At 41.5% G+C, this 27592-nt stretch overlaps 1 protein-coding gene and 1 long non-coding RNA gene across 4 annotated transcripts; one reads left to right on the top strand and one right to left on the bottom strand.

Annotated features, from left to right (window-relative positions):
- The first annotated feature begins 40 nt into the window (after positions 1-40).
- XPNPEP3 (X-prolyl aminopeptidase 3) lies at positions 41-24822 on the top strand. 3 transcript variants are annotated; one of them, XR_014502407.1, is made up of 11 exons: positions 41-262; positions 3142-3258; positions 6657-7055; positions 8038-8240; positions 10439-10501; positions 11870-11983; positions 15715-15800; positions 16539-16722; positions 19333-19453; positions 21771-22996; positions 23066-24822. XR_014502407.1 is itself a non-coding variant. In XM_083400872.1 (11 exons), the coding sequence occupies exons 4-11, from the start codon at positions 6713-6715 to the stop codon at positions 21935-21937; spliced, it is 1281 nt and encodes a 426-aa protein (XP_083256998.1). In that variant the 5' UTR covers positions 46-262; positions 3142-3258; positions 5929-5994; positions 6657-6712; the 3' UTR covers positions 21938-24822. The 3 variants fall into 3 exon arrangements, 2 of the variants coding, with proteins under 2 accessions (XP_083256997.1, XP_083256998.1); XM_083400872.1 differs by adding an exon at positions 5929-5994 and having other exon boundaries at positions 46-262; positions 21771-24822; XM_083400871.1 differs by having other exon boundaries at positions 21771-24822.
- LOC310658656 lies at positions 22201-27567 on the bottom strand. Its single transcript, XR_014502408.1, has 3 exons — positions 27486-27567; positions 26542-26918; positions 22201-22447 (listed from the first exon to the last, which is right to left on the bottom strand). It is a non-coding gene; the product is annotated as an uncharacterized lncRNA (long non-coding RNA).
- Between the last annotated feature and the right edge of the window lie 25 nt (positions 27568-27592).

Genomic DNA, 27592 nt, shown 5'->3' with positions numbered 1-27592 from the left:
TCCGGTCGAAATTGGCGTAATGACGCCATCAAACTTCGACGCAAAGCGGAGAAGGTCCTCTCAACGTGCCTGTGGTCTATTTGAGCTTAGTTTAGGCTGGCATGCTAGGGAGTGGGGACTTGGGAAAGAGAGGAAGAGGGACGCCGGCTTCCCCTCAGAGATCGCCCTGTAGTGGTGGGTGCTGTCCTTGCAGGTTCAGCCATGGTGTTGTTCCTAGCACAGAGACTTATGCAGCCTGTAAGGGGCATGTGCAGCTTTTCAGGTCAGAGACTTTCTTTCCTTCTAAAGATGAGCTTCCTTCGTTCTGGGGAGGGTGGAAGTTCCTTATGCTAGGCACTCGGTTCCACTGTGTGTGCACTTTAGTTTCCACTATGGACAACGGAAACCAGTTTATGTAACTGGGTTATTAATCCAGTTAAAATATATTTCTATGATGAGACACAAAATCTTCAGAAGGTCATATTAGGTTAATCGGAAGACTTCATATAAAGACAAAGGTTCTCGGATGTTTAGGGTCGCTAAAACTTCATCAACTTCTGAATTCAGAACTGAGGTCATAAAAAAAGAGCATGGTTTTCAGACAATGCAATTCATTAAAATCTCAAGATAGGACCAAAATATTATGTAGTAGAAATTCTCATTTAATTTGAAATTCGTTACCTTAATTCATTTCTGGCCATGAATTAGCTGAGTTATATACTCATTTAAATCTCATTGTTCTCAGTTGGAGAAATAATGTGTTTTAACTCTTCCACACAGAGATTAGTGGACTTGTGTTTTCAAGCAAGGCTGGATTTTAGTTTTATGTCTTTTGTGTAGTTTGTGAAACTACCTGGTATAGTTTCTCTTATACTTGCATTTGTTCAAACCTCTTTATTTTGGCCCTTCCATTTGTACATTTCTGATATATTTTTGTGCAATTCTATAAAAGCAAATAAAAATATCCATTGTTTCAAAGTCTTTTGTTTATCTTACTAATTTTGAATTGTTGAATTGGAAAAAAAATAATAAGGTTAAGCTTCCTTGTCAACCTTTGAAACAATCTGTTACACAGTACAGATTAAAAGGACATACATTAAAGGTTTTTAACTGAGAAAGTGAATGCTAAAGATAATCTAGTTCTTTTATATTTTTCATACTATACTGTATGTCACCTTCCAAAATGTGTAAAAAATGAAGATTTATATGATAGGAAAACCTGTATGATCACACTGAGTTTTCTTTAAAAGGAAAATTAAATTTATTTTTAAAAACTTGTTATGCTTGAATTGCTAGTTTATGGTGTAAAATAGAGAATCCAAACCCTCTGGGTAGCTGGATTCTATGCAGTACAAGGTACACTTAACTTTATTGACATCAGCAGGCTTAGGCATGCCCAACTCTGCATAAGATCAGGCTGCAATCCTCTGCAAACACTTATGTGAGCATTAAGTTCCATTGAATTCAGTGGGACTTCTGAGAATGCAATGACTGGATTGGGTCTTAAGTTTGTAGACCTGAGCACCCTTTCTAGGAAGAAAGTTCTACGGAGCTCAGTAGTATTTGCACCTGGGGATGCTGCTGCAAAATGCAAGCGGTGAGGGAGGTTGTATTCATCTGCATGTTTACTAATGGTAGACCCTTTAAATTCTGTTGGATTTATTTCTACATGAAAATGTGGGCAGCCTATTCATACAGTACTTATATTGGAATATGTCCTATTGAGTTTCTGAGTAAACATGCAAAGTATAAAGCTGAAAAGTTGCATTCCTGAGCAGATTTATGAGGGGTAATAATTGGGTAATTCCTTCTAGTAGACAGTCATCACTCTAGTTTCCATTAACTTCAGTGAGTATGTAGTCCAATCTCATGCATATTTACTCGGAAACACCTATTGTGTGCAACTGGGCTTGCTCTTAAGGAAGTGTGTATAGGAGACCCTGAACCTACGCAGGGACTGGGTTCTACAGCTGCAGCCCTCTGCAGAGTTTGGCATCCCCAACCCAACTTAATTCAATGGTTTTTATGCACAGGATTTCAACCTCAGCTACTACTGGTTTTCTCTAGATTGTATTCTTGGTCTGTAATGATGTCTATTAGCAATTTTTATGTACCCACCTAGTTGCCCACTCTTGTGAATGTTAGCAGTTTATTCAAACATAGTATTTTGGCACTTGAATGAAATACTTTGATACCCGCCCCCCTCAAATAAGTCTGATTCTCAATATTTTCAGTATATTCCAAGTGCATATGAATAAAATCTATATTGATAAGAGTGCATTAATAATTGGGCAGATGGTAAAATGTTTTCGTGTCATGTAGTATTCCCTACTCAGTTTCAAGGAAGAGAAACATAAGCATTACAAGGTCTACCAGGGCAGAGGAGAATTAGGACTGTATCCTTACAAAACAAATACTGCTAAAAATACTGTGTTGCACAGGAAGAGATAAAAGGAATACCAGAATGTAACTTGCAATACAGTCACATTCTTACACACACACACACACACACACTTTAATCTCATTGTATGGTTTTGAAAGGATGGTTAGTAGTTAATAGAAGCATCACTGCAATATTTTAGTTATATTGTAGAACAGGTGTGGGGAACCTGTGCCCTCCCTAGAAGTCATTGGATTGCAGCTCCCAGCATCCTTGATCATGGACCATATAGACTTGGGCTGATGGTAGCTGGAGAGCACCAATGTTTGGATAATCACAGGTTTCCTACCCCTCTAGTAGAAGAGTATCAGTTAGCCTTACCCTGGTAAAAGGAGGGTAAGCTCTATGGCTAAGGTATTTGCAGCCTTTGAGATGGAAATAAATATTGAGGACAGACAAACAAAAATCTTAAAAGTGATGTCCTTTCTGAAAGTTAAAGAGAATTTGTGCAATTCTGTTCTGTCACATTTGTAAGTAAATTGAAGATTTAAATCTTTTTGAATCTGCCATCCATAGCTACTTTTTGGAGTAAGTACATGTGAATTCAGTGGGGTTTACATCTGAGTAGACATTTATAGGCTTGCACTGCAGGTTATTCCATGTGGATTTGCCTTAGAAGAAAGGTGAAAAGAACAGTTCTTAAGAATGGCAAGCATGTGACTTGACTGTATTACACCTAGAAAGGTCTTTCAGCTTGACACAATGCAGCTGTTTTCTTTTAGACTGCAAGTTCTGTTTCTTTCGGAATTTGTCCATCCAGCCTGTTGAGCAAAGGAAGATTCCAAACCGGTACCTAGGTCAACCTAGCCCTTTCACACATCCACATCTTCTGAAACCAGGTAAGGATCATTTCAGTACAGTCCTAAGCATATTTACTCAGAGGTAAGAAACACTGTATTCAGTGGGACTTACTCCCTGCCATGTTTGCATAGGATAGCATTCACGGGCACTAGTTTCTAAGCTGTGTCATTAGATTCTTTTTATTTTGCATGAAGAGGAGGAAAGTTGTACATCCTTAGTGGAATTCACCTTCAGAAAGTATTTCCTAAAATTCCAAAGAGGTATCATCCCTGTGTATGCATTTCTCAATCAGTTCAGACAAATTGCTTAAAATAATAGAGGATCCCAATATGAGATAAAACTTGAGATAAATACAGCAAAAGTTTTAAGTATAGAACAGTGAAACGGGAGAATGGAAAGTGTACATGTGTGAGCAAAGGCAATATGTAAACCAAGCAGGTATGGTAAACAAATATTTCCATGACAGCAGCAGCAGAAAAAAAATTCCACATACAGTGGTACCTCGGGTTACAGACGCTTCAGGTTACAGACTCCGCTAACCCAGAAATAGTACCTCGGGTTAAGAACTTTGCTTCAGGATGAGAACAGAAATTGAGCAGCAGCAGGAGGCCCCATTAGCTAAAGTGCTACCTCAGGTTAACAACGGACCTCCGGAATGAATTAAGTTCTTAACCCAAGGTACCACTGTAGTTCTTATGATTGGCAGAACTTACCTCCTTCCCTAGGAACTTTTCTGAACACCAGTTCCATATTTTCCTACCTTCAGAGTTGCAGCAGGTGGGCAGAATGTCAGGTCCTTCCTTATCATAGCACCAAAAATCTGGAATACCTTCCCATGGTAGTCTGGGCCCATATTTATGAGTCTTCAAGTGGACAGGGAAGACAGTTTTGTTTCCAATAGGCCTTTAGGTCATTTTACTGATGTGCTTCTGACAGAAGAGTGGAATAAAAAGTTTGTAAATAAAAAAAACCTCTATGCTTGATTGACATTTGTAAATTAGGCCTGGGACCGTCATTTAATTGTACAGTCATACCTTGGAAGTTGAACGGAATCCATTCTGGAAGTCCATTCAACTTCCAAACGTTCAAAAACCAAAGTGCGGCTTCGGAAGCTGTGGGAGCCCCAGTGGACGTTTGGCTTCCAAAAATTGTTCAAAAACAGGAACACTCACTTCCAGGTTTCGATCGTTGGGGAGCCGATTTATTCGGGAGCCAAGGCATTCGAGATCCAAGGTACGACTGTATAGCTAGCAATCAGTGTTCCAGAAAAGGAATCATTCACCCACACTTGAAACTCATTGTTATTCAACCATGCTTTCTTCCAAAAGTGACAATCCTTTTTCTTTATCTCAAACACCTTTATTTTCCATTTGTATTCTATGATTTGCCTCTCTCTCCAAACATGTATCCTGTTGTCATGCATGTTTAAGTCCCACTGAGTTCAATCAAATTAGTATCGGAATGCACTGTGTGGTTATTTGTGTATTATTTTATACCCTGCCTTTCTACTAGTAAGTTAAAATTACATTACTATGGGCTGGTTCACATGCCATTTTAAGTATGGTTTAAAGGTGAACATATTCTTGCATGTGACTAAAATAACATCCAGTTTATTCTCTTCTCCACTCTTGCTGCTGCTGCTACACTGCCAGAATCTAAGCTATACTTTGGCTTTGCATTGTGTCTGAACCCAGGCTCATGCTATATATGGAAAGAGACAAACCATAAATCTAGGTTCAGACATGATGTGAAGCCAAAGCATGGCTTAGCTCCAAGCAGCATGGCAGTGGCCATGGTGAGGAAGGAGCGAAGCGTCCACATTTATGGTCCCATATTTAGCACGTTGCAAGTATACTAAAGCTTAATTGTGGTTTCAGGTGGTCTGCTAACTAGGACAAAATATTACTGGATTACTATAAAACGGAACCCTTGTTCTTCCATTCCAACATAAGAGAGGCCCTAATGGAACATGTAGTCTAGCAATATGCTTCCCAGTGTCCAAATGTTTCTAGGAAGCCTCCAAACACAACATGAAGAAAACAACCCTTCCCTACTGTATTTCTGCAGCAACTGGAATTCACTGGCATGTTGTCTCTGAGTGTACTTTTCAGTCTGTACTGTACTTTCTTCATTATGGGTTTGATCCAGTGGAGGCACCTGTTTGTGGAAGTGGGAGGCATAATTTTCACCAGTTCTACCTCTTGCCTGCACTACCTCCCATGCTATTCTGGGGGGGGGGGGGTCCTTCAGCAGAGGTGCAGAGGCTGGAATGAGCAGAGGTTGCCTCCACCCCCTTTCATTAGCAGGTGTTGGGAGTGACCTTTCTAGGAGTAGAATGCCACTCATGGGATCATTAGAGGCAACCCAGATTATTGTAAAGGAAAAAATTCTGAATGCAAGGTAGCCATATGAAACAGGTAGCATAAACATCTAGGCAAAGACCTTTGGCTTGAGAACCTCATATAACTGCTTGCAGCATTAGTCTCCTATCATTTTCACTGGGACTTCCTTCCATGTAAGCTTGCTTAGGGATTGTAGCCTAAGGGTGCAGTTCTCACATAAAACGTCCCACTTAACTTCATTAACATGTACGAGTGCAGGATTGTGGTCATAGATTATGCCAAGAGTGTACCTCATTTGCAATCAGCAGCTCTTGTTTCTTCAGTCCAGTTGTGTTAAAAAGACTCTGTACTTTGCATTCTTTGCAGATAAAATGTGGTTGACAGATTAAATCTGCAGTTCCGAGAAAGAGAATTTTTCCTTGGAGCTATTAGGTACATAGCTTATAATACTAAAAATAGTCCGATGATTGTTCACTGTTAGAAGCTTGATAAGTTTTGGAGAAATTTTCGCTGGGTAATCTAATATCTCTTCTGACTTCACCTTAAAGGTTGCACCCAGCACTACCATTGCCTGTTCAATATCCAGAAGCTGAAAAAGTGTAGTATTTCAATTGGGTTAAAGTGTACCTATTTTCTTCCTCCATCATCACCTATTCTCCAATCTAAAAATTAATATCCTTATGTTAGTTTGTGGAATGCCTTGAGAATTAATGTTAGTTAATTTCAAATGGAGCTTTTCTTTCTTACACATGACTGTGAAATACACTGAAAATGTGTACACATTGGAGCAGGGCAGGGGTAGCCAACCTCTAGCCCTCCAGATGTTGCTGGAGTGTAATTCCCATCACCCCAGCCATTGGTTATTCTGGCTGATGCTGATGGGAGCTGGAGTCCAGCAAGTTTCCCACCTTGGAGTAGGGAAAAGAATAGTGATGAGGAGAAAAGAGGGTGTGAGGTAGAAAGGAGAGTCAATTGAGAGGAGCAATGACATGCTAGAGGAGGAAAATTTGCTGCTTAGCAGCATAGCACAGGAAATTAACAGAATGAAGAGGTGTTTTTGAAACAAGAATAGCTATTTTGATTTCTGTTCGCAGGAGAAGTAACACCGGGGTTGTCGCAAGTGGAGTATGCTCTCCGTAGGCACAAGTTGATGGCTCAGATACACAAAGAGGTGCCAGGCATGGACCACACAGTGATTCTGCTATCCAATCCCACCTACTACATGAGCAATGATATTCCATACACCTTCCACCAGGACACTAACTTCCTGTATTTGTGCGGGTTCCAGGAGCCTGACAGCATCTTGGTGTTACAGACTGTGCCTGGCAAACCTTTGCCATCCCACAAAGCTCTGTTGTTTGTCCCACGGCGGGATCCAAGCAGGGAGCTATGGGATGGACCGCGGTCTGGTACAGATGGGGCAGTGGCTCTCACGGGCGTGGATGAAGCATATACCATAGAAGAGTTTAGGCACCTGGTGGCTAAATTGAAAGGTAAGAAGAAGAAGAAACATATAGGAGATGTGGATTGGTAGGAGTTTCGGCAGGGTGTACAAAGCCTTTGGGCAGGTTGCTCACAGGTGGAGAGCATAGTGGAAACATGCAAAGGAATTTTGTGCTCCCAGCTACCTGGTTGTAATTCCCCACCCCCCACCCCTTTAAAAATATTTGAGAAAAGTTACATAATCAACATTTTAGATTCTCCTGCGGCTGTTGGATGGCCTGTGGCTCAGGGATCTTTACTAATATAGTAGAAAAATCACAGAAGTCTTCAGTACTGTGGCAAACATTTGCATTGTCCCTTCAGGATCCCTTTATTTGAATAATGACTATTAGGGAAGAATAATGTGTCCACTTGACAGGCTTGCTTCTTTCTGACATATATCATCCAAAGGCCTGGTTTTCCATAAGATTAGATGACATATTTACATTGAGGAAAGTGGATATCCTATTTACACAGACAATTTTCTGCTGTGAAATATCTATAATTGTATCCTGCATTTTAGATCCTACATTGACCTGGGGGGCGGGGGGGGGCGGGTGTGATGACCTCCAAGGTACCTTCCAACTCTATGATTTTCTCAGCTTATAATTAGCTGGAAGCCTCATACCCAGCATTGCTTGGGAATTTTAAGTATTAAAATAAGTGCAGGTTTGAAAGGTTCAGTCTGCTACCTTGATTCAAAATTGTATTCAAACAGAGATGAAAACTTGATGTTTGATCGTGTAAAACTTGGTTAAGGTACCTTAAGTGTTGTCCTCAGATGCATGGAGAACAGGCAAACTTTCCAAAATAGATAATAGATATAAGTATACAATTTTGTTTCTAAGTGGATGGTACATTAGAATAGAAAGAATAGTTTCAACAATACAGTAGTTCTTGCCAATTCCTTTCAGGCAGATTTTCAAAGTACTGATTTCCCCCAAGATATATAGGGCTAATTAAACTAACGTGTGTTTATATTCTGTTTCACAGATGAATCTAGTATGGTTTGGTATGATTTTGCTAAACCTGTGCATCCACAACTCCATTCTGATTACTTGCTATACCTGGCAGAAGTCAAAGCTAGAAGCAAGAATCGTATCCGAGCAATCAGGCACTTAGTGCAAAACCTACGACTGGTTAAATCTGCTGCAGAGATTGAGAGAATGAAGATTGCTGGCAAGGTGACATCACAGGTACGGGACAAGGCAGTTGTGCCTAACAGGATGTTAACAGAAAATCTGGCATGGTGCAGAAACACTTTTCAAAGGGGAGATGAGATGTGGACAAACTTGGGTTGCTTCTGGTTGGATGGTTCTGGGGACTGTTCTTTTATAAGTGGGTAATCCCAAGGAAAATACATTCTTCAATTTTATGGGAAGGCATTTGTAGACTAAGCTTTCCAATACGGCAAGACCTTTATTGGCTAACACAACAATTAATTTCATACAAAGTAATTCAACAAAACACCAATTAGGTGGGAACCAAATGTACTTGATCTTCTTCGTTATTACTTAGTTTCACAATCTGAGCCAATTCCATCTTGGGTTATTTATCTAGTGACATCCCGTGGTTGGTCTTAGAATGCAGTGTTTTGAAATAAACTTTGAGGGGCATTTTTAAGAAGCAGAACTGGTTTTTGAAAATCCATAATGATCCATTATGGAAATGATTTCTGATGTGGAATAAGATCAATCTCAAATTAAATTTGAAAACATGCACTTTGACTATAGATTTTAATAACAATATATTTAATGATAGTAATTCCTGGTTCGCCTTTTCCAAATGGGACTATTACTAAGAATAAAAAAGAGCTTTTCGGGATCAGACCAAAAGCCCATCTATTCTAGCACCCTGTTCGCACAGTTGCTAGTCAGGTGCCTATAGGAAGCATTCAAACAGGACATCAATGCAACAGTCCTCCCACTTTTGTTTACCTAGCAACTAGTATTCAGAGGCATGGCACCTCAGACACTGCAGGTGGTACACAGCCAGCACAGCTATCAGCAGTTGGTCGTGTTATTCTCCATGAATTATTTTAACCCCTTTTAAAGCTATCCAAATTGATGTTCATAATTATGTATTGTAGTGGTGGATTCCATTTCTCTGTCCAGAATCTTCCAACATTCAGATTTCTTCTCTAGAACAGTGTTTACCAATCTATGGGCTGGGACCCACAAGTAGGTACCAAAGCCTGTGAAAGTGGATCAGGGGCTTTATAAGTAAATCCGACACGATTATTGCTCTTAATCTTACAACTTTTTGTTTTGTTGGCATATACTGTGTTGCTGTGTTGACACTTGTTACCATTGCTTTAGATAAGCTTTGCAACTTTATTTACTCATTAAGGACATTATTTTATTGCATTGTAAAAGAAAACGATGGTTTGATGTCAAGTGACTGAGGATACAGGCTTAATTCGGGCATCACATTAAGCCATAATTACGGAAGATTAATGAAGGTTAAGCATGATTTTTGAAGTAAAGAATCACTACTTTAGATTAGATAGCAGATCAGTATCAGAAACCATGGCTTGTGCTAACTGTGGCTTGGTTTGAATTGATTTGAGTAGTTATGGCTCTCCTTCCAGAGGCTGCTGTACCATAAAGCCAGAAGTGACTGGTCTGGACAGATTGCCTTGAGATCTGTATTGGAGCATGCAATGTGTTTTTCTCCCATGTTTAGCTACCTTGTTTAACTGGGTGTTAGATGTGGGGGACATACCTGACTAATGGTGGTTTTCCCAAAGCCACGAAGAGATCCCAAGCGTTTGGAATCTTGCCACTGTATTTCCCTCCTCAACCAGGATTAGAGTGTATTTACAGCAGTCCTGGCAGATATACATCCAGACCCCGGTGGGTTTTATACCACAGACGCAAACTAACAACTGTTTGAGAAACTGAAAGATGCTGTATATAATTGACTCGGCTTTGTTTCAGACTTCCATGAACAAACCTCTGTCAGCTTTTGAGGGTAATGACAGAAACAGGGGTATGGTTTTGAAAATGTATACAATCCTAACACAAATATTTCCCTCTTTTGTGGTGCAAAAGCCAGCATGGGAAATGGGTGTGGGGAATTGGGGCCAGGTCATTGACATAAAATGTGGCATGTGAAGTCTCTTACCCACAGTCTCTGCTGATATTTAGGATAACTTTCTTAAGCTCATACATTGGTGGTTTTATGTACTGGTTCAAGTGGCCATATTCAGAGTAGTGGTAATGCACTGTGTTGGCTGTGAAATGCTGTGAAAGAGGCAGTTATTGGCACCTCTGGTGGACCTGCCCAGCAGTAAAAGCCTTCTGGGAATAGCTGTAGAGATGAATGTCATCACAGGCCATAGACTGGTTTTGGGTCCTAAGTTATGTTTATTCTGTATTTGACTTTTTGACAGGCATTTGTGGAGACAATGTTTGCAAGCAAATCTCCAGTGGATGAAGCATTTCTGTATGCTAAGGTATGTGCTTTGTAGTATCCTAGAAAGCATCATAATTCTTCATGCAGTTGGGATGGATGGATGGATGGATGGATGGATGGATTGAATTTGTTTACTGCCCTTCATAAGACCTCAGGGTGGTTCACAAGATAAAAATACAGGATAAAAGCACAGATAAATAGAACAAAAACAAAACAATAACATCCCCCTCTTAGTATTGCATTGACCTCTTAGGCAGCAGTTCTATGCACACATACTTCATAGGGGACACGGCTGGTGCTGTGGTCTTGAGCTTGCCAATCAGAAGGTTGGTGGTTCAAATCTATGTGACAGGGTGAGCTCCTGTTACTCTATCCCAGCTTCTGCCAACCTAGCAGTTCAAAAGCATGCCAGTATGAGTAAATAAATAGTTACCACTGCAGCGGGAAGGTAAGCGGCATTTCTGTGCACTCTGGTTTCTATCTTGGTGTTCTGTTGTGCCAAAAGCAGTTTAGTCATGCTGGCCACATGACCCGGAAAGCAGTCTGCGGACAAACATATGCTCCCTCAGCCTGAAGCAAGATGAGTGCCTCACCCCTTTGACTGGACCTAACTGTCCAGGGGTCCTTTACCGTTACCTTACCATACCTTATGAATAAGTCCTATTGGCCTAGCTAAGACTTGCTTCTGAGTAGACATGTGGAGGATTGCACTGTTAGTTTTCCTTCTAAGACAACAATGGGAGCTTAATATAGGCCTTTGCTCTGCCACAACTCATTATGCATCTTTCCCTAAACTTACTTCCTTTCAAAACGATAACAGACATGGGAGTGAGGCTTCAGAGAAGTTTAGGAAAAACCTGACAAACCTTAAGAGGTGTTTACAATTTTGCATTTGTTAGTAAAAAAATTTTTTTTTATTTCATATGCACTCTCATATGAGGGTTTATACCTTCATATCCAAGAATGTGTATTTCTTTCACACAAGCATAATGACTTGAATAGTTCTATATTGTGCATTGTACAGACCTACAAGTCTTTCTTCCCTGCATAAGAAATGAATTGGCTAGGATATGGATTGAGCCTGCCACAGAGAATGTGCTTAATGGAATTAGAAGTGCCTCCTGGTTTTCCACATTTCTTTCAAACATTTCATCCAGTGAGCCCAAATCAGAAGCATCAAGGAGATAAATACAACAAATGGGAGAATTGTCTGAGGCAAAGGGAGTCGTGTAAATCTGTAATTGATTTAGCCACTTAAAAACTACCAGTGAATTCAAGCCCACCATTGTATCCTCTACACCTCATTGGTTTGTTGTCCGATGCACAGGCAGAAAAGGGCTGGGATGTGTACTGTGCAATCCTGAGCTAGAATTAATGGGTTTTCTTATTTCCAACTTAATTATTCCAGTTTGAATTTGAGTGCCGGGCTCGTGGTGCTGATATTTTGGCTTATCCTCCTGTGGTTGCAGGTGGCAACAGATCCAACACCTTGCATTATGTGAAAAACAACCAGCTCATCAAGGTAACCAAATGGATTCTGACACTTCTTACTGCAACCTACTGATAACTTCATCTCTCTCAAGCCTTGCTAAACTATTTGGAGAAGTTTTATTCTGACCCATGTTTGCTGTTTTGTGCACCCCTCAGAGTTGTGACCTCTGCTTCCTGGGTGTGTGTCCATGCCATCTCTTACCGTAGTTAGCTTAACATAGAGGAGAGGGTGTGGTCGGGAGTATGCCTCAGCAAAGCCTGAGCTATGGAGTGACTCTGCAGTGCTTTTTCCTTGTTAGGTTTGCATATCTGACTTGAATCCGAGAAGCTGTAACATTTATCTTGGGTGTTGTCCTCACAGAGTTCACGTGGACTGGTTCCAAAACTACTGTTGTTTGGCAAATCTTCCCATTAAGATCATCAGTTTGACAACTAAACCTTCACTGTTCAATGATAGTAATTGCCTTCAGAGGGTGTCTGCACATAACACATTCTGTGTGTGTGTGTGTGTGTGTGTGTGTGTGTGTGTGTGTGTTAGTAAAGGAGGTTTGCATTCTGCAAGCAAAGAAAGGAGTGATGAAATCTTGGAAGTTGCCAAAACAAGATTTATTTGGCCCAATACATTTTGAAATGTGCAGAATGTCAGAAGCACTCCAAACATACCACTGTGTCCTCAGTGAGCAAATAGTGTTTTGGTCAGATAAGCCTTGTTTCATAAGCCAATATTTCATTCCCTGCCTTTTTTCTGTTAATTGTGATTTCTCTCCAATTTTTTTGCATTCAGCAAGCATCAGTTTTGCCTGTCTCCTACTGGAAGCACCCCTTTCCCAAATGCAAATATTTGAAGAGACAGTGGAACTCCTGGTGCCCAACATTCCACCCCATGTGCAGATTGGCTTATTCTGTGTTGGCATGTCTGGTCTCTTTTATGCTTTAAACTTCACGTCTCATGTTTTAACCGCAAGAGGCAAACATGTCAGGTTTTCACACTTTTCAAAAATTGCTACATGCTGAATTTTGATATGATGGCTGAGTGATTTATTTATGTTGAAGAGTGATTTATAAACAGCTCCATGTATGACAGGAGTGGGGCACCTGTGGCCCAACAAATGTTGCAGGGCTACAACTCTCACCAGCCGGTCCAGTCCATCAGGGGAGATGGCAGCTTTAATGTAGCATCTTCTCGAGAGCCAAAGGTTCCCCATCCCTGCTATATGACTACGTGTGTACTAAACTTAACCTTTTTTGCTAGTGTGGGAGCACATTGATTTTGGAGGTACAATTTGAGTCCCCTATTCTGAATGAGAGCTATACAAACATCACCCTTTCAGATTTTTCTAGTAATCAGCACACTGTGGAAGTGTCCTGCGAATCCAATGTGTCTATACTGTGCTAGAGTCTAGCTACAGCCTAACCCATCCAGATGTTGTTGGACTGCAACTCTCATCATCCATGACCATTGACCTTGCTAGGTGAGGCTGATGGGAGTTGTAGCCCAAAACGCTTGCAGGCCACCAGGTTAAGGGAAGGCTGTTACATTATTTTCTGCTGCGTACCAGTGTCATCGGTTGATTTGTGAAGGGTAGAAGAAAGATGTTGGAGGCCACGAAAATGTGTTTGAAGGCAAAGAGGGTCCTCCAGGGAGCAGAGCCAATTTCCAAGTCAGTGAAGAAAATATCTACCTTAGAGAATATTTTCAAACAGTCATCTTCTGTATCACCCTTTCTTCAACTCTGGTAATTGACTAGATCCCTATTCGGATGTCATAAGCTTGGAGGGTCCCATGTTTGCTGTAAGTTATTGTGGCTCGTATTGCATGAATCAACCCGACTGAATGGTCTGGCTGATGCCATCAACCATCAGGGTTGCTGGCGTAGAAATAATCACACTGTCTGGCCCAATTACACGACTGGTACTTGTATATATTAACCACCATGATGGCAAAGCCTCAAACTCAAGTAGTTTTGCAGCCTGTCCTTGAGGGGCGTGTGATCATTGGCCCATTGAAGAGAGCAGTGAAGAAAGAGCAGGACTAAGACATCTTAAAAAGAGGACTACACAGCCCTGTTCCTGAATGGTTTATTGAGATGCACATTACTAAAGTAAAACCAGCTCTACTCTGTCCCAGGGTATTTCTGCTTACCCTGTATCTAGAGACAGGGACTTCCTCTCGAGAAAGCCAAGTAAAGAACTTCTGGAACATTCTCATACATCTACATCAAACATGATGCTCCTTGTGGGGGGAATAATAAGGGATTATATTTCTGCACACAAAAACTGAACAGATGTAATGCATGTTCTCGTATCTGGATGGTCCCTGCAGAATTCCCCTAACACTGTTTCCCCCTTCTTAGTTTGAATGCAGTGTCACAGAGTCCAGGTCTTGATTATTCAGTCATTTAAGAAAAGTATTTCTTCAGAAGTAGATGTTCTCTTCCTTCCTTTCCTTACAAAGAGACTGGTGAATGGGGCCACATGATGCCTGCCAGTTTCCAAAATTATGATGCTTTTTAACAGGTGACTAATAATTGCTGGGGGAAAGGGAGGCTTTTGACTAAGGAAGGGATTTCGCTGTTCTGATTACTTGGAGGGAGATTGGGGGGATATAGGAATGATAATGAACAGCTGAAGCGCACAAGCACAGGGAGGCCCTCTTGTCGCAGGGCAGCAGGTGGACTCTTTCTAGAGTAGCATATTACTGGTGAGACTCAGTTCTTAAAACGAGGTCTTTTATCTCCACCGTTCCCTTCTGGAACTTAAGAACACTGATCACAGCTGCCCTGAAATGGATTTCGAGGTTTATCAGAACAACAGAATCTTTTGTACGCATTCCATCCAGTTGAGCTGAACTGTCAGGGAGATCACAATAAGGTTTTAATATGCTTCCAGCATGTTATAAAATAATATTATATCAATTCTATTAAAATACATTAATGGTGTGTTTTTTTAAAGACAGTGAGTATGATGATTACGTCTGTCCCATTCAAGTCTCTGCAGGCAGGCCTTATACTGCAAGCAGTCTGTGATTTTAATGAGCCCATCAAAATAGGGTGATCATTTACATTTAGAGGGACTTACATAAGGTAGAGAGCATGAAGTCGGCATCTATGACGAAGATTTTAGTTACTTCAGCTAAATCATGGGCAATGCAAAACATTTCAAACATATTCATTTACCTTTAGGACACAAATGGGGAACCTGTGGCCCTGCATGTCTGGTTCAACTGTTGCTCCCATAATCTCCAGATAGCATGGCCAATGCTCAAAGATTATGGACATTGTAGTCCAACCACATCTGGAAGGTCACAGGTCTGCATTCCTGCATTACCTGCAGTTGGCTTCATGGGTCATTGGAACAATCTGTAACTGTGCATAAACAGCTTTTCCTCTTTTGTATAGCTAAGAATCGCCCATCTGTCTAATCTATTGGCTGGTAGAGTTCTGTGCAACTCAGAATTTTTCTTTAAATCACTGCACTAGGAGAAGCTGATCTGATTAGAAGTTGCTTATTTTGTATCTCATACTGTCTTGAGCAAACATGGCACCAACTTTTAAAAATTGCTTTGGCCTAACCTAGGCAGACAGGATGTTCAGGAAAGGGCAGGACTACAGCTGGAAAACAGCTTCCAACACCCTGGTCTTCCGTCTGATGAAAAAGTAGTAGTAATTTATCCCACCCAGTATTATGCATAAATTCAAGTTCAAAGAGTTCTCTCTTATTTTCTACCTCTGGTTGAGTGAATTGCTTTTTCTTCTGCCCCAGGATGGAGAAATGGTTTTACTGGATGGGGGATGCGAATACTCTGGTTATGTAAGCGACATCACCCGCACTTGGCCCATCAATGGCAGGTAGGTTCTATTCCCAGCAGGAGAATACCGCACTGTTTTTGAGGTCATGAGAGCTGCAGCTTGCAGCCTCCTGAGCATGCCTGCATCTTATCTGTTGGGGAGTTTTGGAAGGGTGTTGGGGAAATGAATCCAGGTACAATTTCAATAAACCTGTGGTAGCTTTGCTCCGCTGAGCTTCCTGAAAAGTGTCTCTGCTTCACCACTGTCCTTTCTCTAGTTTGCTGTGCTTCAGGAGCTTTTCTCCCCTGTTTATACTTGCATGTTCTTTCTCAGTACACAACGATCAGCCTGCTTCACAAACTGCAGCATGCGAGTAATGGCTTACGGTTGTGGTGATGCAGAACTACCCTACTCATTCAGATATTTCGCATGGTTCTGTTCCACTTCAGAATGCAGCTGGGGCTTCTGTTTGGATCATTAGTTTGTATTCATATTTTGTGCATACTTTGTATGTTCTATCTGGAAAACACAGTAAAAGTTACTTTTAAAAAAGACATATATGGGGCACTCATTCCCCTTCCTGGGTGGAAAGCCAGCATTTTAAGCCTTGTCTTCTCCTTAACATACCACATTTTGATGCGTAGAGAGTATTTGATAAGAGGCGAGTATTCAAACCTGCATTCTGATGTGGAACAGTTTCGTTAGGGTCACCTCACATCATTATTTTGTAGCCTGGACAGGCTTTCCTTCCTGTTCAAACCCTGCTTGAAGTGGTTTGCATTTGTCTCTCATTCTCAGGTTCACCAGTCCCCAAGCAGAATTGTACCAGGCTGTACTGGAAGTCCAGAAGTCCTGCCTGAGGCTGTGTTCTCCAGGCGTGAGCCTAGAGAACATTTACAGTCTCATGCTGACCCTCACTGGACAGAAGCTAAAAGATTTGGGGATCCTACAGAAAAGCACCACTGAGAACCACCTCTTCAAGGTACTTTGAGTAGATAATGATGGAAGGAAGCAATCTGCTGCCTTTCTCCATTAAAAAAAAAAAAAGCAAACAGGCACTTCAAAACTGGCCATTGCAATTTTGAAGTGCCAACTTCCTGCCAATGTGGGTGTTTCTGGGATTTCTGGTATTGTTGCAGGTCCAGAAAGGATGTGTCTTGTAAAACCAAGGGTTGGTAGCAGTACCTTTCCCGTGCAGCAGATGGCAGAACATTCAGCTAAGTCAGGCATGCAATAGTTTAATTCCTGACAAGTGTCAGTTGAGTAGGGTGGGACTGTTCTAACTTGTCTGTGATATCATTAAACAGAACTGCCACAGGGGGCAGACGAGGAGAGGGAAATGCTTCATTTTGTGGTAGTGGTGAGTTACGGGAGGTATGCTCACAGAGGGATTTTGTTCTCATAAAAAGTAGGAATCCGACCATTCTGGAAGTGTCTACTAACGAGTCACTTTGATTCTGCTTCGCTGGGTAATGCTGCACACAACAGGTGTGTTTTTCTTGCTTTGTTCTTTGATGGACAGATACAAGCACAAATAGTATTTCAGCACAGGTTATTTCCCTCTTTTGATTGCCACTCCCTGGAATTATTTGAGGGAGATCAGATGTTCACATCTATAGGAAGCTTTTAAAAAAAGTAAAATTCACTTCCCTTTCTATGATACGTTGAAAGATGTTGCAAATTAGAGAGACCCTGTTCAAAGTACAAGCCAATCCTGTGACTTGGATCAGGCTGAATATATCCTTTTATAAATGCACACAGAGGATGAGCCATAAGTCAGCTGCATTCACATACTCCCTGGTTCAATCCCTGACATTGCCAGGTAGAAAAGAACCTGGAGAGTCACTGCAGCTCAGTGACAACAATACTGAGCTAGCACTGCTTTCAGTTTATGAAGGTGAGGCTGAGAATTTGATGTATTAAGAACTTCTTGATATTTCTTTTTTGTGGCAGCCAAACGCATTGTAGCTAGACATTGGAGGTACATTAAATTCCTTTGACAAATGGTAAAAACAGATTAGACCTTAGCCTTGATGGAGAAGTTAACAGAAAAATGTAAAGTGCTTAGAATTCAAACCACTAGTGAAGACCTTTACTCCACATGGCATTCTTTTTTATTTACTGTGCAAAGCAATTATTGTCAGCCACCTGAGAACATGTTGACTTGGAGGAAGATTTTGGCTTGAGGGGCGGGAATTGCAGTATTTTATTTAACACAATTTATATTCCACTTGATTGTAACAAAATCTCTTAAGTGGTGTAAAAGAGATATTAAAACTAAATAAAAACAAGTAATGAAAGACATTTAAAAACAATGAAATGCAAGTGAAAAAGAGATTAAAATGCATCAACATCTACATGTCTGGATTGGCTTGGCAAAACAAAAATGTTCTAAGCTGGTGGGAAATAGAGTACAGCGGTACCTTGGGTTACAGACACTTCAGATTACAGACGCTTCAGGTTACAGACTCCGCTAACCCAGAAATAGTATCTCGGGTTAAGAACTTTGCTTCAGGATGAGAACAGAAATCGCGTGGCGGCAGCAGGAGGCCCCATTAGCTAAAGTTGTACTTCAGGTTAAGAACAGTTTCAGGTTAAGAATGGACCTCCAGAATGAATTAAGTTCTTAACCTGAGGTACCACTGTACAGTGAAAGTGCTTGCGTGATATCAGTGTGCAGAGACTTGCAAAGTATACATGCTACAGTTTGGTTGGAAATCAGACATAGCAACTTTGTGGCAATACTTCCGAATTTGTCCTAGTTTTCTTCTGTTTATACGAAAAAGCAATTAAAATGTACAGAAGCAAATAAACCAAAAAAATGCAGAATGCGCTCCCCACATGCAACAAAAACAAACCCTGGGGACAACCTGCTAGAGAAAGGCACTTGTCTGCTCAAGATGGACAGCAGTCGCTTTGTGTCGTCCTATTCCCCTTCACTGGGAGAAGGCAAGTACTAGGAGCAATTCCAACCACTGGCTATGTTGGCTAGTGGTTGGAAGAAGGTGAAGATCCTGATTCTACACATTGCCCAGTTAAAAAGAGCATTTTGTGAATTAGCTGTTGGGAAATCTGAATGACTGTGGTGAGACAGACAAGTGATCCTTTTAGCTGCAGTACTCCTGCCTTCCAGTGGTAGTCAGGGAGATGTTTCAGGGAGCTTCATGAGCACAGTTTAAGTGCACCTAAGAGGTCAGAGAAAAACTGTATCTCAAAATGGAGGTTGCATTTTTGGCTATTGAAGCTGATTCCTACTGATAGGTCTGCAATTTAATGCAAAACATTTGAAGGTCACTGAGCTAGTTGTAGTCACAACAATACGTTCCTTATATTGTTTGTGTTAGAGGCTTCCTTTTTATCTTCAACCAGCTGCCTGTGAATTTGAACGTTGGGACCAAAGCATTTTTGTTTTGTGTGAGAGGCTCAGGAACAAGAAGGCAAATGAGAGGAATCAAATGATGCTAGTTGTACAGAAGCAAGAACTATGAATTAGTTGCATACTTCCCTTTCAATGTATGTTTCCACTCTCAGCACTGAATGTGTGCATCCCTTCACATTTTGCTTACTTTAGGAACATGTCCTTGTCTTGTAGGCTGTTCGGAAATACTGCCCTCATCATGTAGGACATTATCTGGGAATGGATGTTCACGACACCCCTGATGTATCTCGATCGATCCCCCTCCAGCCAGGCATGGTGATCACCATTGAGCCAGGTAAAAATACACCTTCTCAACAATGCTGGAATAAAGTTTGCAGGACTGTGTGTGCATGTATAGACACTTGTGTATACAAATGCCTACAACTATAAACATACATGTATGTGCATGTATACCATGGGTTCACAGAATTGCCATTCGGTTGGCATATATGGTATTTTCTCCTAACTTGCCATCCTGAGAGTCCTAGTTCTCACATTTCTAAAGTTCTTACATTTCTAGCTTTTAAAGCAACGATGAAAAGCTAGGAGACATGTAGGCAGCATCTGGTAAAACCTAGGACAATAACCTGAGGGCTGAGCAAGACTTGAGCTGCTAGGGGCACTGACACTAAACTAAACACAACAACTTACGTTTTTCCAAAATTCTCTGAGCACATAAAATAGGGTATTATTTCAGTTGAACTTGCAATACTGTTGGTTGGGCCAGGTTAGTTCATTAACATCTGTTAAGGAAAGAGATTCCACAAGCTTTATTCTACTGTGGATGTATCTTAGCTGTGTCTTCTACAAGAAGAAAACACTTGATGCACTTAATGAGAAAACCCCCAGAAAAACCTCTGCATTGGTACGGCCCAGAATCATGGTTATATATTTAGGATCACTGTGTAAGTTCAGAGTTGCTACTGACATTTCATATTCTCCTGCATGGTAGTGCAGCATGTTACTGGTTTTTTTTCTAGCAAGAACAATACAAAGCTGCTTTTAGTTTGAAATCATCTTCCATCAGCAAAAGAGGTTCAGTTGGTGGGAATGGGGGACAGAGCCTTTTCTGTGGCAGGTCCCATTATAAAATTACCTTCCTTAGGGAAGTTAGACTGGCTCTTCCCTGATGACTGTTAGGCAAGCAGTGGAGACTTTTAATAGTTTTTAATTGGAGGCTGTGGGTTTTAATTCTACCCTTTTCGGTTTTCAATGCTCTGCTTTAATTCTGTTACTGTTTAGTTTTCTGAATTTGGTTTTGTAAACTGCCTTGGCAGCCCTTGTTAATAAAAATACCTGTATTAGAAACCAAGATTACTGACCTAGCTGAATAGCCACAGCATTCTACACTGGTGTGACACTGAATGAGCAGTGGCAGATCTCACCTTGCCTAAAGTGTGGGTCAGGATAGGGCTCACAGGAGCATCTCAAGGCCTATCAATCTTCTCAAGGCAAGCAGCTACTCAAGCCAATGGAGAACTGATTTCAATGTGATCCCTCATTAAAAGGCAAATGTATGAATTGGGGCTAAGAACGGGGAGGTTCTTCCTACTGCATAAACTCTCCATTAGGGGTTCCCAAACTGTGGTCCATGAGCCTGCTTCATTCAAGGGTCTGTGACATGTCAATAAAAATTCTATAAGAAATCATACAGCACCTTGCCTAGTGAATTGAAATTGCTACAACAAACAGAAAAAACATTAAGTGATCTGCCAAGACGCTTGGCAATTTGCAAGTGGTCTGAGAGGGGGAAAATGTTTGGGGACCACTACTCTACGCCTTTTCCTCTGTGATTTAAACAAGTTGCACATAAATTTCAGTGGATTTGGTGGCTAAGTGCTCTTCTTCTTCTGACAGCCTTTTTCATATTTGAAAACTATCAGCAAATCTTTTCTTTTTACACTATACAACTGGTCCACACTGTACAGCAGGCATCTGCAGAGACATGAATAACTAACCAATAGACTATGTCACCCACCTCCATCTTGTACCAACGAATGCAATATGCAGAGTTCTGTGTCCTTGTATTGTACCACTACTGGACAAAGCTATTTCTCACAATCTTCTTGCTTGTTTAGAGTCTTTTCTCTAGTGTGAGCCCACATAGCCCTCCTCAGTCCTGTCATATATTTGTATTAGGGTTGAAGATGAGTGCAATTGCAGGACTGGACAGTTGATTCCTTAATCTAAGAAAATGAAGCCTTTACCGTCATACCTTGAAAGTCAAACGGAATCCATTCTGGAAGTCCGTTCGACTTCCAAACATTCGGAAACCAAGGCACGGCTTCCGATTGGTTTCTGATTGCACAGGCGTACCAGAAACAATAGTGGAAGCCACACCAGACGTTCAGCTTCCAAAAAACCATTTGGAAATCTGAACACTCACTTCCGGTTTTTGATTGTTCGGGAGCCGGAACGTTTGACTCCCAAGGTGTCTGGGAGCTGAGGTACGACTGTATTCATGTATCCTGCCTTCTAAATTCTGCTAGTTTTGCTGAAATATGAAGTGGCTTATAAATGTTTTACAATAAATCATTAGTGACATGCTGCATATTTGTGACATAGTTTTTAACCCAGGCCCTTTAGTTTTGGATTGCCACATTTATTTCCAGGCATCTACATCCCCGAGGATGATGTGAGTGCCCCTGAAAGATTTCGCGGCATTGGCATACGCATAGAAGATGATGTTGTAGTGACAGAGAACACACCATTAATCCTGTCTGCAGACTGCCCAAAGGAGATCTATGACATTGAGCAGGTTTGTGACTGCCGCCCTTGACTGTCCTTCACTGCCTTTGACACCTTGCTCAGGTACAGATCAAGAAATATGCTCTCCCAAACATTATATAGTCCTTTACAGACTTTATAGTGTATTTATAGGATTTTTAGAGTGGTGCCGCTGGAAAAATGTTACCTGCAGGGAAATGTGTGTAAATATTCTTGGACAGCATGAACAAAGTATTTAAGTGGGGAAAATGTAGTTCCATGACAAGTCGTCAACTTTGATGCAAATGTTAAGGCAAATCAGGCACAGAAGCTGGATTTCACATCCCACCATCTGGACTATTTATTGCCCCTGTGCAAATCTTGTTTGTCACTTACAGTGATATATTGAATTATGGCATGGTTGTTCCTTAGTTTCTCAGATTGGGTTGTGGGGGCAGAGCTGGATTCCGGCTTCTGATGAGATTGTCCTTTGTATTAATTTCAAAAGCAGGAAAAGAGTGTTCTTTCCTTTTTCTCCCTTGCGAAAGGTGGTCTTCTGAAGGCAGCAGCGCAAATGCTCCAGCTGATGAATAAAAAAACCGAGAGACAAAACCTTAACATTTAAGTAACATTTCTTTCTTTGAAGGCAAAAGAAGAGCTTTAGCTTTAGGAAATGGTGTCAAAGTCATTCTGTGAATAACAACTCACAACCCAATCCTATGAAAATGAGGTGTGCCTAAGAGCATTGATATAGTGAGCTTAAGCAGACCTAACTTTTAGTTCAGTCAGTACAAGGCATACAAATGACAGTTTTAGGTGTATAAGCTAGTTTGGTGGGCTTGCATGTAGTTTCACTGAGGAAGCTTGCCGTGGGGTTTGGGTTACTTTTTTCTGTACGTTTTCTGCCTCTTTTTCCTTGGTTCTTTGAAGAGTCATTAGCAAGGACATTCTGGAACTGTTTGTATTTAGGTGTAGATAACCAAGTACATAATATGTGCATTTTGCATTCAGTATCTTAGAACCTAACTTTCCTTCCCTGAAAAGGGCAAAATTCATTCATGTTCACAGAATGAGATTTTCTGACTCCTTCTATTTACAGCCCACTGAATCCTCCAAAAATCTTCTCTTTAGGGTTGTGGGACTATTGGGAATGTTGTGGGACATGATGCAGAGAGCTGCATTGGGAGTGGGGAATTTGCAGAAATCTCATCACCACCTTTAGAATATAAGCCATGTGTAAGTTTCCTTGGCCAAATACAGAGAGATGGTGACCAGGCAATGATAAATTCTCCACTTCCATATTTTTTCCCTGAGAAATGCAACAATTTAAATGTGACTGCATCATTCTGAACTAATGCAAGGTATCAGTATTTTGTATTTGGGTATTCATACCCAGTGTAAGGCAGGATGCGATCCTTAGATAAATGTGATTTTTTAAAAAGTTGTCTTGCCTGCACAAGATCAAAAAATGAAAACTAATGTGAATGAGATTAAAGCAAAGTTTTGTTTTAGTTAGATCAACAGAAATCTTTTACATTTGAATGTAAAGGAGAAAATGTTACAGAACTATCCAGCAACCAGACTTTGTCTGTAGCACTTTTTGGATCTCTGAATGAGATATTTTATATTTGTAAAGAGTATTATTATAATATATATATTTATATATAATGTACAGAATATTTTATTCTGATGTGAACCAAAAAAAAAAATCTATATCAGTAAAAGGTGTCGTTTAAAAACATTGCTTTAAAACTCTGATTATGTGATTGCCAGTCAGAAGGCATTTTGCCCATCAGTGCTCATCTTCTTGTGATAGCACTACTGAAATTGGGACTTTCTAGTTTTCTACCAATAGCAGAAGGTATATCCTTCTTTTTTAAATATTCTAGACTTAAATGAGTATGTACAGCTATGTATTATTTTTTGAAAAGGACAACAGCATCTAAATTTAAGCATTAGGTTTTGTAAAAGAAAGGACTTAGGATGTACAATTTTTAGCTGCTCCTCTGTGAGGCTGCAGCACAGAAAACGCATACAAGAAGGCACACTTCAGGAATCTTATATGCTTCTGTTCCAGCCGGATGCTAGGCTGATCCTCCCTGAGGTAAAGGCAGCTCATGTTCCTTTTGCCATGATGACTTGTTCAACACCTGCCTGCCGACATGTTTACATTTCACTGGTTGCTGTCCACCTGTGGTGGGTGTGGGGCAGGTAGCAGTGAGGGGAAAAGTGAGCTTTGCCCTCCTTTGAGAACTGGTGGTATAAAGAACTTGTAAAGAAGGTTGCTTGGCTGATTCTCTTTTTGGCCCTTAGGGCATTCACCAACTGGAGGATGAAGTTGGAAGTGTGTGTCTATACTACAGAACATCAGCAGTTAGGTGGGGGGGGGGGGAAATCTTGGCGATAAGGCATTAAGAGGCCCTTTATAAAAAGGATAAATTGGCTGGGCAAAATGTGAGGATATTGCCTAGTAGGGATAAAATAATTTCTACAGAGAAGAAAGATATATCTGGGATCTACATTTTCCCTCTTAGTTCTCTTTGCCCAAAATATTGTATTACTCCTCTTTTGTTGCAAGGCCTTATACACAAGTTACTTTATCTATTGATACACTGACTAGAAAGCTAGACTAAACAGTTTAATTGTATTTGCTGCAGTTTTTACAGAACTGTGGTCAAAAGCTTGAAGTGGTGTTTTCTGTTTGTTGAAGGAAGTATTTAGCAAACTTTAGCCCTCTTATTGGACATTTCAGTCTCTATTTCTACTATTCTCATTGTTTTAAAAGCTGTAAGACAGAATACAGATATAAAGTACTTACATTCTATTTTGTATGTAATGTTTGTAGAATGAATACAGCTTTCATGTAACTTAAATACTGTTACTTTTTGTCAAATACTAGCTGAAGTCCTTAGAGTCTAAAAGATACGTGCTACCAAATAAAAAAATGTTGTAATATCATATTGACTTTGTTTCTTCTAAAATGTGACGCAGCAGCACTCAGGCCTCTAGTTATTAATTCATTTACATGCAGTTAGTCCTAAGCTACACTTGTGCATTATACTGTAATATTTTAGTTAAGGAGGCCAAATAGAAATGGTCAGAGCTCCTGAAACATTCAGGAAAGAGGTCATTTTAGCAGGTGTAGCTTAGAATCATGAGGTATCTGTAATATTTATTTGACCTTGCGAACCTTATTCCTCCACTGGTTCCCTCCCATACCTGGAGTATTAGCCTTATCTTCTATGATAACACTGATACTTTGGCAATCTAAAACTTCATACAAATTAATTATAATCTGGGAAGAGTTTTATTTATTTATTTTAAATCTCCAATTTCCAAATCCCTGAGTATTGTAGGGATTTATTTATTTTAACTATTCCACATTTTAGGCCAGGGCCCCACCAGATGGTTAACATGACCAATTTAAAAACATTCTTGGCTGTTGCAGAAACATTGCATTCTTCTTCCTGTTGTATAAAACTAGATCTACTAAAGTTAGATTTTACAATAATCTTTGCAGGTGTGTTGTGTACCCTAAAACTATGTACATTTTAGACATGTTTTTGGTACCTGGAAAACAGCATCTTAAGTGTAAACACATGGCAAAGGAGAGTTCAAAAGCAACTGTAGGAAGGGTTTGTTAGTACAGTTGTACCTTGGAAGTTGAACAGAATCCGTTCCGGAAGTCCATTCGACTTCCAAAACATTCGGAAACCAAGGCGTGGCTTCTGATTGGCTGCAAGAAGCTCCTGCAACCAATCGGAAGCCGTGCCGGACGTTCAGGTTCCAAAGAACGTTCACAAACCAGAACACTCACTTCTGGGTCTGCTGTGTTCAGGAGCCAAAACGTTTGACTCGCAAGGCATTTGGGATCCAAGCTATGACTACAAGTTAGAATTCAAAATTCTCAACAAGTTTATACTGTACACTAAACAGCTCGCAATTTACAAAGAAAAGAGTTGGAAAAGAGAATATGAGTCTTAAACAATATTCTTAAATGTTTTCTTTATTTCTAGTACAGTGGTACCTCGGATTAAGTACTTAATTCATTCCGGAGGTCCGTACTTAACCTGAAACTGTTCTTAACCTGAAGCACCACTTTAGCTTATGGGGCCTCCTGCTGCTGCCGCGCCGCCAGAGCACGATTTCTGTTCTCATCCAGAAGCAAAGTCCTTAACCTGAAGCACTATTTCTGGGTTAGCAGAGTCTGTAACCTGAAGCCTATGTAACCTTAAGCATATGTAACCCGAGGTACCACTGTACTGTGGTCCTGTTAGTATCCACCGGGAAGAATGCTGTGGCCAACCAGATTAGCCTGGTTCCTGGATTTGAAAAAGTCTCTGTTTGCTGCATATACGCTCTTGTGGACACTGCTAGTGCAGGGGCAAATAAGATCAACCATGCAGGCCAATCGTATTTATATGTACAGAGATAAATCCCACTCAGTTCAATGGCACTTAATTTCAACTAAGTGTACATCTTATTGTAGCTTTTGGAGCATCAGTGTTAAGTGCGATGGTGGCGTTTTCTTGCACTCCGTTTCTCTTTTCCTGATGGGTTGTTGCCAGGGGCCTAGGGAACCTCACCTATTGCTCCCCCAGATATCAAAAGAAGGAAGGCGCATATGGAGTATAAGAAGTGGCTTATAATGCCCTGGTGCAACTTGTTTGAAGTTACCCTAGCTTTCGCAGATATTCCTGGGAGCGGAAGCTGCCCGTGGTGCCCTCACAGCCAAGCCATTTCAGGACTTCATTCAGCGTCAACGCTTTGCCTGGATAGATTGTGCAGAAACGACGATGGTTCAGACGCAAGACCCCTGGAGCTCCGCGGGTCTTTGCTTACAAGTATAAACATGCCCAGGACACATCTGTGTGCGTGCTTCTTCTGCTCTCAAGCGTGGAGCTACTTGGAACCACCACCGTTTGCCTAAAGGGGGGCTTCCTTTCGAGCAGATCTGCTGCTCGGGGGCTTTCGAGCGCGGCGGCTGCCCAGAGGATCCGTCGCAGCCCCGATGCTGCAGAGTCGCGCGGGGGGACTCGAGCTGCATCTCCCTGCTAAAGACAAAAGCGGTGGGGGGGGGAGTGTTGTGGGGGTGGCGCTGTACACAATGCCGGAGGCTAATAATGGATTCTCGAGAGATCAGCTACGCCACTGGTTTAGCAAGGATTAGTCATCCTAATTAGGGCTGCGCGGCAGCAGAGCGGGCGGATGGATGGGCAGCGCCGGGAGGGGAGAGCGGGGCGCCCGGGGGGAGGCAGCGCAGAAACACCCCCTCACGGGGCGAGAACCGATTAATGTGATTTTGCAGACGCCAGAGACTCTCAGCTCCCCTCACTCGGCCTTGGCGCCGAATTCACGTCGGTTTTGGGGGCCCTCTCCGCTCCTGAGGAGCTGACATTGAGTAATTTGCGGGTATCCCTTTAAGCGAGCCTGCGCTTGGGCCCATCCCCTCATCTCCTCCTCCTCCCCCCCGCCCTTGGGTTGGGCAACTCCGCGATGAGCGAAGGCGAAGACGACGCCAGGCCCTGCATAACGGGCTCCGCCCTGACGAGCGCCTTTAAGAGAGACGGGCGGCACGTGACCAGGCCCCTCCTCTCTCTCTCTCCCGCACACACACACACCTGTTTGTAGGAAGGAGGGGGAGGAGGAGGAGGGAGGCGGCCACGGAGGGAGGCAGGGTTAAAAAAAAAAAAAAGCCAAAACAACGCAACGCAGAGGAGAAAATGCC

Source organism: Podarcis tiliguerta, assembly GCF_965153285.1.
Source record: "Podarcis tiliguerta genome assembly, chromosome: 10".
Taxonomy (NCBI): Eukaryota; Metazoa; Chordata; class Lepidosauria; order Squamata; family Lacertidae; genus Podarcis; species Podarcis tiliguerta.
Note: the sequence above shows the minus strand (reverse complement) of the source record. Positions and strands in the feature narration are given on the sequence as shown.

Excerpts from the sequence above, each read along its gene's own strand:
- XPNPEP3 (XM_083400871.1), top strand. The coding sequence starts at position 202 with ATGGTGTTGTTCCTAGCACAGAGACTTATGCAGCCTGTAAGGGGCATG. Across the intron at positions 263-3,141 it reads GGGCATGTGCAGCTTTTCAG|ACTGCAAGTTCTGTTTCTTT; the intron begins GTCAGAGACTTT and ends GTTTTCTTTTAG. Across the intron at positions 3,259-6,656 it reads TCCACATCTTCTGAAACCAG|GAGAAGTAACACCGGGGTTG; the intron begins GTAAGGATCATT and ends TTCTGTTCGCAG.